Source organism: Lycium barbarum, chromosome 8 (genome assembly GCF_019175385.1).
Source record: "Lycium barbarum isolate Lr01 chromosome 8, ASM1917538v2, whole genome shotgun sequence".
In the NCBI taxonomy this organism is placed as follows: Eukaryota; Viridiplantae; Streptophyta; class Magnoliopsida; order Solanales; family Solanaceae; genus Lycium; species Lycium barbarum.
The window spans coordinates 10,911,044-10,931,911 of NC_083344.1; the positions used below are offsets into that span (position 1 = coordinate 10,911,044).

At 32.7% G+C, this 20,868-nt stretch overlaps 2 protein-coding genes across 2 annotated transcripts; one reads left to right on the forward strand and one right to left on the reverse strand.

The window, feature by feature from the left end:
* The first annotated feature begins 6,062 nt into the window (after nt 1-6,062).
* Nucleotides 6,063-9,029, forward strand: LOC132605918 (receptor-like protein kinase HERK 1). The gene has a single exon (XM_060319188.1). The coding sequence runs from the start codon at nt 6,365-6,367 to the stop codon at nt 8,888-8,890; it is 2,526 nt and encodes an 841-aa protein (XP_060175171.1). The 5' UTR covers nt 6,063-6,364; the 3' UTR covers nt 8,891-9,029.
* A 1,259-nt stretch (nt 9,030-10,288) lies between these two features.
* Nucleotides 10,289-16,427, reverse strand: LOC132605919 (two-component response regulator ORR21-like). Its single transcript, XM_060319189.1, has 6 exons — nt 16,230-16,427; nt 13,893-14,042; nt 12,906-13,352; nt 12,629-12,705; nt 11,202-12,026; nt 10,289-10,516 (listed from the first exon to the last, which is right to left on the reverse strand). Exons 1-6 carry the CDS (start codon nt 16,387-16,389, stop codon nt 10,475-10,477), a joined length of 1,701 nt encoding a protein of 566 aa, XP_060175172.1. The 5' UTR covers nt 16,390-16,427; the 3' UTR covers nt 10,289-10,474.
* Between the last annotated feature and the right edge of the window lie 4,441 nt (nt 16,428-20,868).

A 20,868-nucleotide genomic window follows, 5' to 3' on the forward strand; every position in this document is an offset into this window, starting at 1 on the left:
TTTCTAAAAAAATACAACATCAATTGATCAAACTTTAGTTCAATAAAAAAGAAAATTTAACATGAATAGTAATGTAACTACTCTTTAATTTAATCCTCCCACATGGTAGACATAAATAAAAGTTGGTAAATAGTCGGTGGGAGTAATTGTTAAAAATATCTACCAACTTATGGATCTCTTTTTACAAAATATAAACTTATGGGTCAAGTTTTATATTTAACATTTTTGAAATCATGGTTTGAAACCCCAAATCATGCATTTTGGATGATTTGGAATTTCAAACCACAGTCCATGAGATAAAACGCATGTCCAAATACTGATTTTAAATCATGATTTCAAATCATAATTTCAAACGCGTGCTAGGTGCAACATAAACGTGGCAACCGGTTTGGCCTTACCGGTTTTAACTGGTAACCGGACCGGTTAAACCGGAATCGGAATCGGTAGAACCGGTTAACCGGTTCCGGTTAACCGTGTAATGGTTTACCGGTAAAACTGGAACCGGACCGGTTAAACCGGTTTAACCGGTAAAAATAAAATAAAAAAAAAAACGAAAGAGTCGTTGGGCTTAATGGACCGTTGGCAACGGTCCATTTGCAAAAATGGCCGTTGCCAAACGGTCAGTTTTTTAATTTTTGGCCCCCAATTTTTTTTTTTAACACTTTAACCCATCCCCACCCCTATATAAACCCTTCTTCATTTTCATTTTGATACACATCAATTCACTCTTCTTCATCTTTCTCTCAAATCTCAATCTCTCAATTATAGTTACTTTGCAATAATTAGCCACAAAGTCTTATTATAGTTTCAACTTTCAATTATTAATTTTGCAATTATAATATTGTTGGTGGAGTTGGTGATTTTGCAATAATCCGAATTAGCTTTGGTGGATTTGCAATTCTAGCTGCCTTCACTTTGTTGGAAATTAATCCGGCAATTTGGTACCTTCGTTCCAACTCTATCTTTATTTTTCGCAATTTAATTCTAGCAATTTATTTTTCGCAATTTAATTTACGCAATTTAATTCTAGCAATTTAATTTGTTGTAATTTATTTTCTTGTGATTTATTTGATTGTGATTTAAATTAATTCTATTTAATAATGTCAAAGAGATTAAGACGTGGTGCCGGTAGTAGTAGTCGTACTGTTAGGGGTGCGCTTAATGAGGAAACATTTGTGGAAGAAACACCTAATTTAGGTATTGATGTTGGTGGAAATAATCCACTTTTAGGTCATGAGGCAATGCAACAACATTTTACCGACACTTTTAATGAAGACTTAGATGATGATGATGATGAAACACAACCCCCCGAAAATCCCATAGGAGATACATGTCCTGCACAATCACATACACAAGACAAACCGCCTAGAACTCGTAAGCCAACAGTTAAAGTTTGGAAATTTATGACTAAGAATAGGGAAAACCAAACAGCTACGTGTACCCTATGTGGACAAGTATTTAGTTTTAAGCAAGGAACTGGTAAGAATGGTGGAACGGGTACACTAAATGGTCATATGAGAACCAAACATATGGATATTTGGGGAGAACAAACGGGTTCAAATGTGGGGGGGATTCAAATGACGATAGACCCACGAACCGGTAGAAATTTTAAGTATGACAAGAAAAAAGAACGCGTAGAAATAACTAAAATGGTAGCTTATGATTGTTTACCATTTTCCTTTCCCTCGGGTTTGAGATTTGTTACTTACATTCAACGTTGTTATAACCCGTTATTTGAGGGTATTCCTAGAAGTACTTGTAAAGCCGATGTTATAGATTTGTTTAAAAAATATAGATTTTATTTGCGCCATGTATTTAATTCTTTAAATTGTAATGTTTGTCTTACCGCTGATTTGGGTCTTAGTATTAACCATTTAGATTTTTTTGCTATTACATGTCATTGGGTTGATGACAACTGGGTTATGCAAAAAAGAATTATAGCTTTTTTATATGACGAAGGAAAAGGTCGTCACGATGGAAAAGTTTTAGCCGATTCAATGTCTACCATAATGAGTTTTTTTAACATTTATAGAAAAACACTTTGTATTGCTTTAGATAATGCTTCTAATAATACAAAGGCAATTGGTCTTTTAAAAAGAGAAATAAACCCTCCTCTAAGAAATATTTTTCATGTAAGATGTAGTTGTCACATTTTAAATTTAATTGTTAAAGATGGTCTTGTGCATTTTGATGATTCTGTTCAAAAAGTTAGAAATGCTGTTGCGTTTCTTTTTTGTAATGCTAATAGGGGAAGAATTAGAGATTTTAAGAATGCTTGTGTGGAAAATAACCTTAGACCTAGGAAAATTCAAGTAGAAATTGAGACTAGATAGAACTACACTTACATTATGCTACAACAAGCATATGAGTATAGGATTCCCATACAACAAGTTCACAACAAATATAATACTGATAGTGAGGATTGGTTAACTTTTAGGCATTGAGAAGATGTTAAAGAATGTATTGAACTCTTAGAAAATTTTTATAATGCAACTCTTGCTTTTTCTAGATAATTTTATCCCACGGTAACCAGAATTTTAGCCTACTTAGCGGAAATAGCTAGAGTTTTACAAGAGTATAAATATAAACCCGATTATCAAGTGGCTATTTTTGAAATGATAATCAAATTTAAGAAGTATTTTTTTCCCATCCCAACTTTATTTATATTGAGTTCCCTTTTAAATCCTTGTTTAAAAGTGTCTTATACTAAAAATTTGGTTAGTCAAATTTATACATTTTTAGAAATTGAAGAGGGAGTTCAACCATCTTTAGCTGAAGCCAATCTCGCTATTGATGATGAGTTTAGAAGAGTTTTTACTCATTATTCTAGTTTGGAAGAACGTGCTACACCCGTTGCTCCACGCCCTACTACTTCTCAGAGTAGCAAAAAGGGCTTGTCGGGTTTAAAAGTTTTACATTCACAGCCAACTTCTTCTTCTTCTACTGCAAACTTTGATGAATTTAACTTTTATGTGATGCAGCCAAATGTGGATATCAGCCAACTGGATGAGGTGGACGTCTTAGCATGGTGGAAGAAGTACAAGGCAAGCTATCCGGTACTTTCAAGAATGGCTCGAGATATCCTTACGGTTCAAGTATCAACCGTGGCTTCGGAGAGCGCATTTAGCCAAGGAAGACAGCAAATTGGAGACCATAGACATTCATTATCCGGCTTTAGCTTGCAAGTACTAGTGTGCATTCGAGATTGGATTAGATCGGAGCGACGCAACCAAAACTCAGAAGCGGAGCAAGGCGAAGAGGAAGAAATTGAAGATTTGATAGCTAGTGGACCGGACCAAATGGAAAACTTTGAAGATATTTCCATGAACGAATATGATGTGGGGAAAATTAACGAAATGGTTCAAAATTGGTGATTTTATTATTGTACTATTTTTGTATAACTCATGTATTATTTGCAAGTTAAAAAAAAATACAACTTGCAAATAAATGTTATCCAAGAATGAATAAAATATATGGCTCATTGAGCTTTCTTCTATTTACTTGTGTTCATATTTTTACTTTTATTAAGTTATGAATATACCTAAAATATACTAAGAATATACTTATAAGTATATTAAGTTATATAGTATACTTAAACATATATAAGTATATATAGTATATAAAGAAAAAATAGTATATATAGTATATAAGTATATATAGTATATATAGTATATAAGTAAGTATATATAGTATATAGTACATATATATAAGTATATATAGTATATATAGTATATATATTAAGTTATACACATATATAAGTATATATAGTATATATAGTATATAAATATATATAGTATATATATTAAGTATATATAGTAGATATGTAGTTACATATACTTATATATAGGTATAACTTAATATATATACATATATATAAATATATATAGTATATAGTACATATATATAAGTATGTATAGTATATATATTAAGTTATACATATATTTAGTATATATATATATTAAGTTATACATATATATAAGTATATGTAAGTTATACATATATATGTATATGAAAAACACTATTCTGTATTGCTGACTTGCTGTTAGTCAGTAAATATTTAAACTTTAATTATAAAGTTGTATAACATATGAAAATATAGCTACAATATACAAATAAATACTATAATATATATATATAATACAAAAAACAAAAAAAAAATATATTTTATGCAATCCAAACCGGATCGGTTCCGATTTGGACTTTAAAACCGGTAAATCGGAACCGGCTGGTTTCCTAACCGGTTCCCGGTCCGGTTCCGGTTGGAACCGGTTAACAGGCATAGTGCAACACATAAAAAGGTTTTCTTTTCTACATTTTGCGTGAAACGCACATGCATTATTTATTCTTTCATCTTGGAAGTTGTGGTGAATTGCTTCACAGTTCACTAGTTGAGCTCTTTAAAGTACTTAAAAAAGAAAAAGACTAACCGAGATTTCTCCTCTTTACAGAGTTGTTCCCTTGAACTTTTTTTAATGATAAAAAACAAATGTCAATTTCAATATCTTTTCGCGAGATTTATATCTTAACTGCATATTGTTCCATTTATCTAAATCATTATTTTAAAACGCGGGGCACAAGACAAGGCGTTGCGTTTTACGTAATACAGGATGGGGCGTAAGTTTCGAAACACGGGGTATAAGTCCATAGATTTAGGGGGCGTATGTCTCATATATGTTCAATTTTATAATTTTATTACTAAAAAAAACAAAACTAAAATTTTGGAAATAAATTCAAAGAAATTACCAATAATATTAAAAAAATTGTTACAGTTATTGTTTGAGAAAGATAACAACACAAAACTTATAATAGCCTATGTAATCTTTAAAATGAAATCTTCATCCACTTAATTATTAATTTTCACATGTATTAGTCCTTCCCACCCTCAATTACTATTTGCACTGATTTTTATTTATATATTTCAAAGAAGGAGAAAGGTAAAAAGTGTAAGAACAATGATAAAAAATGGATAAATTAAGTTGCTTCATAAACATAGTGCTATGAAATCTTTATTCTATCAATTTAAAACATAATTATCTAAAAAAACTATTTATGACAGTGTTATTTTTAATGAGAGTTACTTTCTTTATTTATATATTTTAGGGAAAATCACCACAACATGAAAACCTTAAGTATAAATATCTTTACACCAATAACAAAAATCATAATCTATTACAAAAATACTCTCAAAATAATTTTAAAAAATCATAATTAACGCCCAGGGCATATGCTTTTACGCATGGGGCTTACACTTTTGAGTCCGGAATTTATGCCCCAAATTCTACGGCGTACGCCCTATGGATCTACGCCTTTCATTTACGTCCCGGAGCGTTTTTGGTACGCCCCGCCCCGAAAACGCCTTTGAAAACACCGATCTAAACTATTACACTTTTTGAATCAAGACTCACCATGATGCTGAGTTGGCTTCCACGCGCCTGTTGTTGATTGGGGCAAATAAATGGCCAACTCAGCAAGACAGCATCGAGTTGAATTTTAATATAAATGGAGTAATAATTTAGGTAGATAAAAGAAACAATGAATAATTGAGATATGAAACTCGCGAAAAAAGTGACCGTTTAAGGGTATTCTTGATCATTAACTCTAAAGTTAATTACCACATAGGAATAGATATAAGTGACTCAAAACAGCCTCTCTACGTGCACATGGTAGGGGTAAGGCTGAGTACATTCTACTCTTCTCAGACATTATTTTTGGGACTACATTGGGTATGTTGTTGTTGAATACTTTCCGTTTGAAAATATTTGTCTTACTTTCATTTTTAGTCCGTTTAAGAAAAAAGAATGTCTCTTTTCTTTTTTGATAACTATTTAATTCAAACTTTTCACATGACATATTTAAGATCACAAGATCAAAAGATATTTTGATACATTCTACATATCTTCAGTTAACAATCACAACCACAATATTCAAAAGTTTTGTTGCTTTTTTAAATTCTGTACCAAATTAAAATCAGGTAAACATTTTAAAACAGAGGGAGAAATAAATATGAGTGACTTTTTTTGACTTCTTAATTCTTGAATTGCTTGTTCTTTCCACTTTAGTGCTCCTTATTATCTTGGGAAAAAAAAGAAGAAAATGTTTATTTTATTTCTTAAATACTCTACCAGCTGGTCTGCATCTGCGGTGACCTGTACTTTGCTAGATTTGTGCTGTTATGCAAGAAAAAAACATCCTTTGCTTTTCTTTCTTCCATCAAAAAGAAAATATCTTCATTTCAAATCTGGGTAATCTCTCTATCTTATTCTTGGAGCATATTTAATCATAAAGGTGCAATCTTTTCACTTCTTTTGCAGTTATCTTTTGTGGGTTTTAGTACAAATACTTGAATTTTTTCAATTCTTGAAAAATGATGGATTCTTGGAGTTTTAAGATGTTGTCATTATATAGTTTTTTGTTTATATTAATGTTGGGATTTTTGTGTGTTTCTGGATTTAAACCTGAAGATAATTACTTAATAAACTGTGGATCTTCAAAAGATACTAATATTGGTAATAGGGTATTTGTGTCCGATAAATCATCTGCAAAATATCTTTCAACTGATCAAAATATATTAGCTGATATTACACCTTCAAAAAAATCAATTACAAATTCTGTTGATTCACCTCTTTATCAAACAGCTAGAGTATTTACTAAAGAATCTAGTTATAAATTCACTATTACCAAATCTGGTAGGCATTGGATCCGCCTTTATTTTAATCCATTTGTTTACAAAGAATATGATATGAGCTCATCAAGATTCTCAGTTAAAACTCAACAAAATGTTCTCCTTGGCAATTTTAGTCCTAAGAATGTTTCTATTAAAGAATTTTCTGTGAATGTAACAACAAAGGATCTTGTTATCATTTTCTCTCCTTTGAGCTATTCATTTGCCTATATAAATGCCTTGGAAGTCGTGTCCGTACCTGATTCCCTTATAACCGAGGAGGCCTCGACCTTCGATCCATCTGGAGTATTCAGTAATATGTATGCACAGGCAATAGAAACAGTTGCTAGAGTAAACATGGGTGGACCAGCTGTATCGTTTGAAAACGATACACTATGGCGAAATTGGGTACCTGATAAAAGTTTTTTGACACAACCGGATTTCGCTAAGTCCGTGTCAAAGATCGGATCTGTTAAGTATCCTGCAGATGGAGCAACAGTCGATATTGCACCTCAGACAGTTTATGGTACTGCCACTAAGATGAATGTGGACGCTTCTGGTAACGATCCTAGTGCTAATTTTAATGTGACTTGGGGGTTCAATGTGGAGTTAGGTTTCCAGTATTTCATTCGGTTACACTTGTGCGATATAGTAACTACAGCTGCTAACCAGCTGTTGTTTAATATCTATGTTGATTCGTCGAATGTAGCTGCTGATTTCGATCTGAGTTCTAAAGTTCAGAGCGGATTGGCCAACGCGTATTACATGGATTTTGTTACCCCACTGGCTAATAGCAACAAAATTAGCATTAGTATTGGCCCGTCTTCAAAGAGTGCTTATCCAGATGCCTTTCTAAATGGACTGGAACTGCTGAAGTTGAATAATTCTCGAGGAAGCCTTGCGGATGTGCCCTCTGTACCTACTTCCTCAAGCTCGGGCTCAAAGAAGAATATCGGTGTAATTGTGGGTGTGATCATAGGTGTCACACTCGTTTTGCTGATGGTTGGTGTTTTGTTTTGCATGCGCAGAAGGAGAAAGCAGGAACAACTTCGCCTGTCAAAATCATGGGTTCCTTTCTCTACCACTGGTGGCATGTCTCACACTATGGGAAGCAAATATTCAAACGGGACGACCATAAGTGCTGCATCTAACATGAGTTATCGCATACCTTTTGTAGCCTTGCAAGAAGCAACCAAAAATTTCGATGAGAGTTTGGTCATTGGAATAGGTGGTTTCGGAAAGGTATTTAAGGGTGTTTTAAGCGATGGTACGAAGATAGCTGTGAAAAGGGGAAGTACCAGTTCCCAACAAGGTCTTAGGGAGTTCCAAACTGAAATAGAGATGCTCTCTCAGTTTCGCCATCGTCATCTTGTTTCGTTAATCGGATACTGTGATGAAAAGAACGAGATGATTCTTGTGTACGAGTACATGGAAAACGGGACCCTCAAGGGGCATTTGTACAATTCGGATATGCCTAGTATGAGCTGGAAACAGAGGCTCGAGATATGTATTGGGTCAGCCAGAGGTCTACACTACCTTCATACTAGCTATGCCAAAGCGGTTATACATCGTGATGTCAAATCCGCAAACATATTGCTCGATGAGAATCTTATGGCGAAAGTTGCTGATTTCGGACTTTCTAAGGCGGGGCCCGAGCTCGATCAAACACACGTTAGCACAGCGGTGAAAGGGAGCTTTGGGTACCTAGATCCCGAGTATTTCAGGAGGCAGCAATTGACGGAAAAAAGCGATGTTTACTCTTTCGGTGTTGTTTTATTTGAAGTTCTTTGTGCTAGGCCTGTCATCGATCCGACTCTTCCGAGGGAGATGGTAAATCTAGCTGAATGGGCGATGAAGTGGCAGAAGAAGGGACAGCTCGAGCAAATTATAGATCCGAAACTTGCTGGACAAATAAGACCGGATTCCCTCAGGAAGTTTGGGGAGACAGCAGAGAAGTGCTTGGCTGATTTTGGTGTGGACAGGCCTTCGATGGGCGATGTGCTATGGAACCTCGAATATGCACTTCAACTTCAAGAGGCGGTTGTTCAAGTCGATCCTGATGAAAACAGTAGCAATCTCATTGGAGCGCTTTCTCCTCAACTGAACAATTTCAGTCATGTCAATGCCACTGCTTCAACCGGGCAATTTGGACCGTCGAATCTTGATGATTTATCTGGAGTTTCCATGAGTAAAGTTTTCTCTCAATTGGTTAAGTCCGAGGGAAGATAAACTGGTATATGTTGTGCCTAGCTCCTCTCTATTTTTACATTTTTTGTTCATTAATCATGTGAAGATTGTATTTTTTTGTCATAGTTTGTTCTATGAATTGGTGAATTTTATAGAGAAATCACTTCCAAGTCTCATGGCATACCTCTGGATATTTTTTACCCATCTTTTGATCTATAATTTTGCATGTACAACATGGTTCTGAATATATCTCCTACATGCTAAACTAACCAAACCAATAAGATATTTGTTATTGGTTGTTCGATTTTAGTTTAACCATAAGAAAATGTTTCTCTAATTTTGTTTTCCTTTCTCTCGTTCTCATTTGTTCATACATACAATGTCTTCATAGGGTACATGCCCCTGTTCATGCATAAAAGTCTAGACAAATTACAAGCAAATTCAAAGATGTTGTACTCGCCCTATGAACAAAAAAAAAAAGGAGAGGAACTTAAAGAGGATCTCTTAATTCCACTTTTTTTTTTTTAATTTGTCATTGTTTGTTCTATGAATGAATTGGTGAATTTTACGGAAAAATCATTTCCTAGTCTCATGGCATGTCTTCTACCTCTGGATACTTTGCACCTACCTTTTGATCTATAACTCTGCAATTTATTACACAGTTCTGAATGTATTTTTTGATGTGTTAAACCACTATTTCAATGTCTTGCAACTTCCAATCAATGAATCAACTACATTCAGCAAGAAATTAATTGGAGTCAAATATATGAGTCATCTATATACGACTGCTCTATCCGCATCCATTTTATTTCAATATCAAATAAAATGTCTTTAAGCAAATTAAGGACTCATACAAGTCTCTAACTAAGGATTAATCTTGCAGTTCTTGGTTTATAAAGATGAGTTTTTAGGCTCCAAGGCTCTACTTTATTTTCCTATTAATAAAGGCCAAATATGAACCTTTTTTTTTACTGATAAAAGTGACTTAGATCAAAAGTAGAAATAAAAAGTATACAAGAGAACTTATCGTGGTGTTTCAATTTTCAAATAGTCTTTGAAAAAAAAATGTAGGAGAGTTTCAAAATACAACACTCTCTGTAAATATGATGCACTTGAGGAAGAATCATCACCTCAAGTTGAGGAAGAATCATCACCTCAAATTGCTTCTATAATTGGGTTGGAGGTGTATATAGTATTCTCTTTCCCTTTTCCCCTTTTCTTCTCCTCCCACAATGTAATATCAAAAATTTAAAAATGTAATATTTTCATTTGAAAAATATCTTTTTCTCAGCAAAGAGACCATAGACCATAGACTATAGATATATAATAAGTCAACCAAAAAGATTTGTAATACCACGATGATTAATGAGATAATAAAATAAACTATAATCTCAAGTCAATAAAATAATAGAAGCCTGCAATTAAATACCAGCTATTAGTTCTGAACGCTAAAAAAGCAAAATACCATTAGTTTCAGCAATCCAAGTTAAATGAAACATAATAGTCTCCAGAAAAATGAAAGATGGCAATTTCACTTGAGTAAACAATCTTGTCACTACAAAAATCTCTAATGAGAGTTGTCACTGATAGTCTCTGGTAGCATTGGATCATCATGCTGATGATTTGTCAGAACAACTTGCTATTTCTGGAAACTGAACACTTGTCCACCTGCATATGTAGGTTTAAGTTTAAATTTTTAGGAAATTTACGGGTGCGTTCAATATGAGGTTAATGCTCCTTTGATTACCGACCATTAATTCAGTATTGAGTTGTCAAAAAAATATCTTTTATGAAAATTCTTTTTCACCAAAAGGAGGAAAATGACTTCTTTCACTTTTAGGCGAAAGTTAGTTTTTTATATATATATAATTTTTTTTAATACAGAAAAATTCATCAAATTTGCTAAGGGCTCGTTTGGTTCAGAACATGGATACTAGATATTATAATCTCAACCAAACATCAGAACGTGGAATTTAATCCCCCGTCCTATATGGATGTATACAAAAAATTTAATTGAAAATTTATACTGATTTTAGCTAATACTAATAACCAAACAAATAAATGTAATACTAAATTTTATACAGGGATTAGTATTCTAATCTTGATAACCATATAGCCCCTAAAATTATTATCAATCAATATAATCGTTTTTACTGTTAATATATTCATCAGACGAACCAAACACCAGAGAATACTAATTCTTTTGGACAATTATATTTTTCAAAAAAAAAAACAAAACGTCATTTTTTGAAAAATGTTTTTGGGAAAAGCAACTTCCATCATATCAAACTAATATTCAAATAAAAAAAACAGTAGCCTTGCGAGATAAGCAAAGTTAGAGAGAAGCACTAACCTGATCATCAGAGTAAACTTGATCAATCTCACCGTCATGTTCATTAGGTAAGTTAGCACTTGCAGGTTCAAGATTTTGGAAGAGATAACCCATATTATTGAAATCGAAATACGCATCACAATTTTCCCTCTCATTTGAATCACTTCCTTCAGTATCACTTGCATGTGATGTCGGGATAATATTGCTTGAATTAGACATGTTTGGTTCACCAATGTATTGCTGGAAATTAGCATTAACTGCTCCTAATTCATTGATTGTCGCATTTCGAATGGCTGTATCAGACATTATTGCACTACCTGAATATGTTGTTACATAGGTCACATGGAGATCAGAGTTGTAGTCATTTTGAGTATGATAATCCTCAATGTTAAACGCCAACCCAGACCTATAATTAGTGCTCTCAATAATTGGACCTTGTAGTCCTTGTGAACCCGACATTCCAAAGAATGACCCATGTTGTTGCTGTAGCTCACCACTAGCATTATTTTGGGGCAACAAAAATGGGTTATTGAATGGGTTGTCAGTGTTGAGGTAGTGTGGTTGAATATGAAGTTGTGGGTGATAGAGGTGCTGCTGAGTTGAACTCTCTCCTCTAGTAAAAATGTTGTTGGTATTGATTGTTGGAAACGGAAACTCTGGGCCTCTTTGGGTTTGATCTGGGTTACGTTGATGTTGCATATTTGGAACACTTGTTTGAAGACGAGGCATTGTCCCATATCTTCTAAAGCCACGTCTTTGTTGAGAACCACTTGAGGATCCTTGACCTGATGGCTTACGAATAGATTTTCGCTCTTTTGGAGCTCTCCAATTGTTGCTACGACATTTCTGAGAGGTGTTAGACAAAAAGGAAAGGAGAGTTGGACCATGGATATATTTATCATCTGTAACATTAGGTGTCTTTGAAACACCGGAAGTCATTTTTAATAAAAAATATTTTTGGTATTTTGTAATTGGTGAATGATTAAAAATCTTTTGTAACAATATGAATCAAAGAATGATAATAATATTATTTCATTAAAAAGTCACTAAAAAACTAGAAATTAGCAACAAATTACTTTTGTCACTAAAGATGCAACAAAAGTCTATGGCGAATTAATCCTCTTTAATTGGTGAGTGTTTTGAAAAAACTGTTGAGTATTATAGATTGCTAATAATGTCCAACCATTTACTAGCAGAAGTGGTACAAAATTGAACTTTTGTTCTGACAAATGACTTTTTGATACAAAAAATTAAGATTAAGATATAGAAAAATGACTTCTCTCACAAGTATTCGATGAAAAATCTTTTCAAGCAAAACTTATTTTAGTAACCAAATACGAGAAAATAAATTTATAAAAAATATTATGCAAAATAACCTTCTCCATACCAAACACACACAAATACATAATTTACAACATATATATATATATATATTTTTTAGAATGTACCTGAAGATGGCTTGCAACTTGCATCCTGGTAAGACCAGGCACATTCATCACCTCAAGAATTTCTTTTGGGTAACATCCTACATGTTCCATAAGAATTTAACTTTAATTAATAACTACAATATTCCTAGATCATGCCGAAGTACATGTAAATACAATAATCACTATACCTTCATTCCAAACAAGTTGATGTTAGCTATAAGTATGAATTCTCACTGTTCATATCGCTCTATACAAATGAGTTGTAGAGAAGATTAAATAAATGTGAAAGTAAACTTACTTCCATCACCAAGTTGCTGCATAGCATCCATGAATTTGGCATGAAGATCCACAGTCCATTCTGTGCACACCTTTCGCCTAACAGTCTTATTAATAGCACTCCTGTGGCTCTTTCCTTCATTAATCTCTTTTGAGCTTTTTCTACCTCTCTTTATCCTCAACTTGTATTTATTGCTCTGTTCCTCAGTATTACGAATATTCTTCTCTGCAGCTTGTCCTTCATCTACCAAAATATTATTGTTACCAGTATCATCAGCATCACCAACACTCATCTGATCTTCATTTTCTTCTAATCTTTCCCCCGCTTTCTCCCTTTTTATGTTTTCCCTCAATGCAAATTGCCATAAGTATTGCACAATTTCCTCGTCAAGTGGCTTTTTTAGGTAAAGATAAGCTCCATCTTCCAAAGCCTTCTTTGCTAAGGATTCATCGTGTTCATCACATGTAACTACATAATTATTTTGAGAAACTAGCATTAGAATTGAATTATATTGTAAAAAGTGTGAAGAGTTAATTACACGTATATTTACTGAATTTTATCCATGATCAATATGATTATCAAAAAGTAATTGTTTCTCATATCACTACCAAAAAAAAAAAAAAAGGATTAGCCACTGCTAACTTCTAACGCTAAACTTAATAAATCCATCGCTAATCTTATTCACCCACAGATTTTTATAAAATCATGTTAGCTACGTATTGTTTTGCGATGAATTCCATAGTTAGTACTTCTTTTTGTAATATATTGATTAGAATAACTGACTTTACCCACTATAACAATAAAGCCTAAAAGATATTCATGTCATATCAGAAATATAATGTGACTAGTTAATTTCATGATAGATTCATTTAGCTACCGACTATTTAGTGGTAGATTAACGGCAAATTTTGTAGTTAGTTTTTTTATAGTTTATTAAATAAATAATTAACTTTACCCACTATAGTAGTAGATGTCATTGATCAAATAGTACTAGAACAAAATACTTACCGAGTGAAACAATATCCAAGGCTACAGCTTTAGCCAAAAGTTGAAAAGAAAGTAAATCGGGTGAATGGACATTGACTATCATCACATCGATTTTTTCCTTTCCTTTGGAGAGAATTCTCATGGCTGTGGAAGCCATATCAACCGTCATAACTGTATCCATGCACTTGAAAGTCAGTAAAGAATAAAAAAAGAAAATTATACAAAATTTTTTATCATGTGGGTCTGTTATTTATCATATACAATTTCAATTACAAATTTTCATGTTATATTTCTAGACTTTAGTTCAATTGCACATACTAATCAACTTATATCTTGTCAGCAATTTTAGACAGGTCCACATAAAAAAGATATATATTTTTAGGGGGGAAATGGAGTATATGGAATAAAAATAATCATATAGAGATATATTGTTAAAAATCTATTCCAATTTATTCAAATGACTTGTTGAAAACAAGCACTGAATACCAATTACTATCAACACCCAAAGATAATAGGATCAAAAGTTTTAAGCTAATCTTATTTCATAAATGTGCAACTAATGAATTTAAAAGACTTACCAAAGAGGAAAGGATTTATCAATAAATTTTAAGTAATCTCATTTCACTTATGTATTGTCCTAGTAATGATCTTTTAAGTCTTGGCATCAATAATATAACTAATTCAATTGAATATGAAGATATTAATAAAAAGTTCTATGAAATTCACGTGTCATTAGATGTCTTGATATATCATCAACAACAACATACCCAATGTAATCCCATAAGTGGAGTATAAGGATGGTAGGATGTACGCAGACCTTACCTCTACATTTGCAGGATAGAGAGGTTGTTTCAAGAATCTTAAGTGCGACAACAAAAATACAAACGATTATAAGATAATAAAGCCGACCGAAAAATCATAAATCTTTGTAGAATACTGAATCGCAAAGCGACAAAATATACTTTCTAGAAAAATGTATTACTTAAAATAATAGAAGTCGATTCTCTCCAGATTTTGCGATATTTTTTCTTTAACATTTCATGAAAATTTAAATTTATTTCTTACTGTTAATTAGGTATTTTGTTATTACCACAAAATTACTTGTTCTATACATGTTTACTATATGATGCATATAAAAGTAGCTAGCAAAACAATTCAAGTCAAAACGATTAGCACACCTTGAACATAAAAACATACGTAAATTATACTAAAATTATCAGTTAAACACATTTGTTTGTGGGCTAAGATAATTTTAAAAATCCCTCTTTATGCTTTTTTTTTTTCAAAATATTTTTAAAATTGTCTATCCTCACAAACTAAAGTAGAGGAAGTGACTGAATGACATATTAAGGTTGATCCAAACTGAAAAATAACATTTGGCAAGAAGCTATTAAAGTAGATCCAAATTTATTTCTTTCAAATTAAGTAAAAATGAATAAAATTAGAATATTCTAAAATTCAATGCACGCGCACAGCCGAAAGGATGAAATAACAAGTGCATATTAACAAATTTAGTAAAAACTTCTTTAAATATGTAAGTATTTTTGTTGATTACAAGGGAAAAAAGCCCCTAAATAAAATCGAGTGGGCACTTTTTTAATTAAACTAAAAAAAATAGAAAAAAATTATCTTTTTCATGAAAATCAGGGCTCCCCTCTTTTTTTTGCCTACATCTAATAAAAGATTAAAAAAAAAACATCTCAAGGTCAATAATAATGATAGCAGATCAGTTCTCATCACGTCGTTCTCCTGCTCTCTTTTTTCCTCTTATTACCCTAATCTTGTGTCTGCGCCACCCAAGAGAACTTATTTTTTTCTAAAATGATAGATAAGATTTTAAAAATTCAAAGATTTAGACCTTCAAAAATCTTTTTTGATGGATTTAATAAATTTCTCCTCCAACTCTATGTCACTATAGGCCAATTGACAAAGAATAATTATCTAATTGATTAAATAATTAAAATTAACATAAATCCGATAAAATGGGAACGATACAGAGATTAACATAAATTTATCAATCATCTTTGAAAAAATCATATAAATCTTTATGCAGGATGCTAATCTAGTGTGTGACAAACTTATAGAAAGAATCAAAAACAGAAAATCTAACTTGGATATTTATAACCACAAGAAAATCATTAATTAACTTGTAAAACAACATAAACAAGCATAAAAACAACGTTATAACAACAAGGAAAAAAGTTCCAAGATTTACAAGATAAATGAAATCCAAAAAATGATTGATATTAAAATAAAAACTGAGATAACGCACATCATATCAATTAAGTCTCATATCAAAAAAAGGAAAACACACAAAATTTAGTTTTATAAAAGTTTTTAGAGATGTTGATTATTTACCCTTATATGCATAAGACTTTAGCAAGTCAACCATCTGAATAACAAACTCTTTGTCGTGATCTACGAGCATCACACCAACTTCATTGATCATATCATGATGAGGAGTTGTCATGGGGTTATCTATTCCTTCAACAGTTTGATAATTTTTTTCTTCGAACATAACAAAGAGGAGATACAAGAAAATAAGAAAAAGGGTAATAAAAAGGCCCAATTTGTCCGTGAAACACTTAACTGTTTTGGTAGAGTATCATCTACCTTTTAGGCCTATTTATATAGTATCATATACTGGCTTGTTTGCATGTTTAGTGTTGACCATACAAATAATTTATAGATTTGACCTATTTACCTTTTTTTCTTTCTTGAGTCAAGATAAAGGCATGATTTTGTCCCTTTTCCCCTTTTAGTGATTTAGTATGGAGGGCAATGTTTTATTGATAAAATAATTTTTTAATATTTAGTTACTTAAATGTATTCTTCAAGGTAACATTTTTAATTATAAGAAAAATGACTTCTGTCATTTATGGAATTTGAATGTGCTACTCCATTTAAATAGTTTCAACCGACACTTACATATTGTTATCAACTAATACCCATCCAAAGCGTCAGAAGACCACTATCTCCCTATCATATTCTTCAAATTGTATTATTGCTAAACTTTGAAATGATCTAGAAAATAATATTTTTGAAGATAAAATATTTTCTATATTCTCTTATATCAAACACACCCTTAATGATTTTTTCATGACGAATACCTTAAATAATATGAGATCTCAATATCTGAATTTGTAATTATTCTATTTCTTACCATAATTTATCCACTTACCAATAGGCAGTACTATTAGTAAGTTATTGAACATTAAAATAATTTTTCCAAATAATTTATTAGTAAGTTATTGAACATTTAAAATAATTTTGCCTATTTTTTTCCTCTATTCTTCTTTTCTGTTATAAAGTTGTATACTTGTAAACTTCATAGGTCACAACTAAATCATCATATTAATTCCAACATGTATTTACTATACTGACCAACATCATAAAAGTACTAGTTACAGGTGGAACTTCAAATTTTAACGATAAGGACAAGCATGCATGGTAACCTACAATTATTTTTATTTTAATTCGACAAATCGCAAGTCTGTTACGTTTTGTACCCCTAGTGTATGTCCTCTTTTGCGTTTTCGCATCCTGTTCTATTTTTTTTTTTTAATGATTCTCACCCTGACCTCTTCATTTTCCTGCAAAACAATAAAACATTCCTTTTTAAAACATTTCAGAAGGGTAAAATTGAAAATACAAATAGTAAAAAAAGAAATGACACAAAATTAAGAAAGAATTAAATTAGAAAATGTCAGAAAGGTGGGAAGATCTCATTCATTCTAACAAACTTTGGTGGACTTTCAACAAAGTTCACAATTCAACAAGTGATCCTTTGTTTCATCCATGTAGTCTTCAGATACGAAGCCTCCTGACATGGGCGGAGCCACCTTCGGAGAAGGGTGGTCAGGTGTACACCCTTCGCGGAAAATTACCCGGTCTACATAGGTTAAATGTTAGCTACAATGAGTATATATTTAAGTTTGCACACCCTTAACACAAGTAAGAAAAAAATTTGCACACCCTTCACTAAATTCTGGCTTCGCCACTGCTTCCTGAGCACCATCAAAATTACGTTAAGATAACAACAAAAAAGTGAAGGAAAATATTTTATTTATGAACTCAATAAATCTCTACGATCTCTATAATATGTCTTGTTTTTCTTATTCTCTCTTGTTTTCTTTTGTTATGAAAATAGCTAGTGGCACCTCCTATTTATAATAGTAAGAAACCTACTTTAACTCAAACAAGAAAACTTATTTCTATATTAATTTGACTATAAATCCTAACTGGACATGGGTTAAAATATTAAATCCTAACCAATTTTAGTTTCCTACAATTTTGAATTATTATTTCCAACATTCTCTCGTAATTCAAAATTGTATATCTAATTCTTGATCCACTTGTCACCATCTTCAAATTGCTAAGGCACTTGTTTTCAACCCATCAATTGTTGAAGCACTTTCTCTTCAACTTTCATTCACCATCTTCCAATTTTGTTGAAGCACTTGTCTTCAACCTCGTTGATGCAATTGTCACCAACACCAAATTTTGTTGAAGCACTTGTCTCCGACCCCGTTGATACACTTGTCACCAACCTTTAATTTTTGTTGAAGCAGTTGTTTCCAACCCCGTTGATACACTTGTGACCAACCTTCTATTTTTGTTGAAGCACTTGTCTCCAACCCAGTTGATGCACTTGTCACCAACTCCGTTGATGCACTTGTCACCAACACCAAATTTTGTTGAAGCAATTGTCTTCAACCTTCTATTGTTGGAGCACTTCTCTCCAACTCCCGATATTTTTTTTCTTGGTTGTGTTGGAGCACTTCTCTAACTTCCAATAGTTGATGCACTTCTCATCAACACCCATTATTTTTTTTTCTTGGTTGTGTTGGAGGACTTCTCTCCAACTTCCAATAGTTGATGCACTTCTTATCAACACCATTATTTTTTTTTAACTCGCTTCTCCAATTTTTAGAGAAGATCGTTCCTTCCTATTGTGTAAATTTGTTTGCACCTCTTGAAACCCGCAATATTTTTTTCCAATCATTCTTAGCATGATTATTGTTCATGCCTATCATTAGCCCGATATTTGCCAAACATAATCATCATTGGCTAGACGGGCGGCATATATGAGTTATAGTCGCCCGCCGGCAGTGGAAACTCTTTATTTCTCTACCAGGCGCGTAGAAGCTCTGATATCAATTTGAAGAAAAATATTTTATTGATAAACTTTGTGAATCTCTAAATGTTCTCTACAATCTCGATTATCTAAAATAACTAGCAACAACCCTATTTATAATAGTAAGAAATCTACTTTAACTCAAAACAGGAAAACTTATTCCTATAGTAATTTGACTACAAATCCTAACTAGACATAGATTAAAATTATCCTAACCAATTTTAGTCTACAATTTTAAATTATTATTTCCAACAAAAAAAATACTATTATAAGAGGGGACTGCAACTAGTTAGTCTATTTCTTTCTTTATGATATATACATGTGGCATCTTTGCTCGACATTTGATTTTCATTTCGATAGGCCACCCATGAGACAAGATTTCTATTATCAATTGAATACTACGCATGTGTACAGAACAAATAACTTCAATGGCTCCCAAGAGTTCAACAACAGTGCCATTTTGAGACCTAAGTCTTTACTGCTCGACATCAATGCTATGATAAGTTCGACTAGTTGCATTTGTTGGTGTATATATATCACACCATGACAATTAAGGTTAGAGAAGAGAACATTATTAAGACAAGCAAGACTGAAAACCAGAAGGTATTCAGAAAGAAAGTGATGTAAAGACAGCCCCTCATAATTTGGGCAACCAACATTGTAAGACTTAGCTCCATGTCTTCCCTATCACAATTCGGGATTGCATATAAAAACAAAACCCAGAAAATCTTGGACCCCTCGGTCCTCCCAGAAAAAATCAAAAGTGTTGCAGGAACTTAAATTACTTCTGTAGTTATGAATATTAAAGAAAGTCATCGTATTTTCCATCCAAGACTCCCTGGAAAAAACAATTACAGAAAGAAACAATCAAGCTAATCATTTTCTTATTTAGTTCTTTCTTAATTTTGTTCCATTTCTTTCTTTACTATTTGTATTTCCAATTTTGCCCTTCTGAAATGTTTTAAAAAAGAGTGTTTTTATTCTTTTGCAAGAAAATGAAGAGGTTAGGGTGAAAATTATAAAAAAAAAATAAAAAAAATAGGGCAGGGTGCGAAACGCAAAAGAGAACATACATTAGGGTGCAAAATGCAATGGACTCACAAATCGCATATAACTTAATTAAGATGATTAATGTTTATAATTTGAGATGCAAAAACCTTAACGATGACATCAAATGAGGGTAGGGCAGAGGAATTACAACAGTAGAGGACATACAAACCAGCAGGGTGACTGGAAAGCAGTGAGGGGGGGGGGGGTCTCCTACAAAAGTTCCAACTAAAGATCCTCACAATGAGCAAAACCTGAACACAGGTAACACTTTTCAAATCTTAGCTCCCCAGCAGGAAGGACAAGGAGGTATAAGCACACCTGAACAGGGTAGTAGTACAAGTGGTAAAGAATACCATGAACAATCCCCCCCCAGTCAATGAGAGTTGTTACTTGGAATGTTAAGGGAGTAAATAAAGTATATAAGCAAAAGGAGTTGAAGGAGTATATTAGAGTAAATAAAATTAGTGTCCTGGCCATTCTCGAGCACAGAACCCAAGATACTAAAGCTAATAAAGCCATCTCAAACATAGCCCCAGGGTGGGAATGGATATCAAATGCAACATCCAGAACAAGAGGTAGAATATGGGTGATATGGGACCCCAACCAAGTGAAGGTCACAAAGATTCAGTGTCATATACAGTTTATTTTGGTGGAAATTGTTGATCTGAATGGGGTAAATCTAATGCTGGCTGCTATATATGGACTTCACACAATGCATGATAGGCAAGGGTTATGGAAGAAGTTAAAGGATATTGATAGCAGAACTCAAAAACCATGGCTCTTAATGGGAGATTACAATGCAATACTGAG

Excerpts from the sequence above, each read along its gene's own strand:
- LOC132605918 (XM_060319188.1), top strand. The coding sequence starts at position 6,365 with ATGATGGATTCTTGGAGTTTTAAGATGTTGTCATTATATAGTTTTTTG.
- LOC132605919 (XM_060319189.1), bottom strand. The coding sequence starts at position 16,389 with ATGTTCGAAGAAAAAAATTATCAAACTGTTGAAGGAATAGATAACCCC. Across the intron at positions 12,027-12,628 it reads AAGTTGCAAGCCATCTTCAG|AAATGTCGTAGCAACAATTG; the intron begins GTACATTCTAAA and ends AACACCTCTCAG. Across the intron at positions 10,517-11,201 it reads AAGTTTACTCTGATGATCAG|GTGGACAAGTGTTCAGTTTC; the intron begins GTTAGTGCTTCT and ends CTACATATGCAG.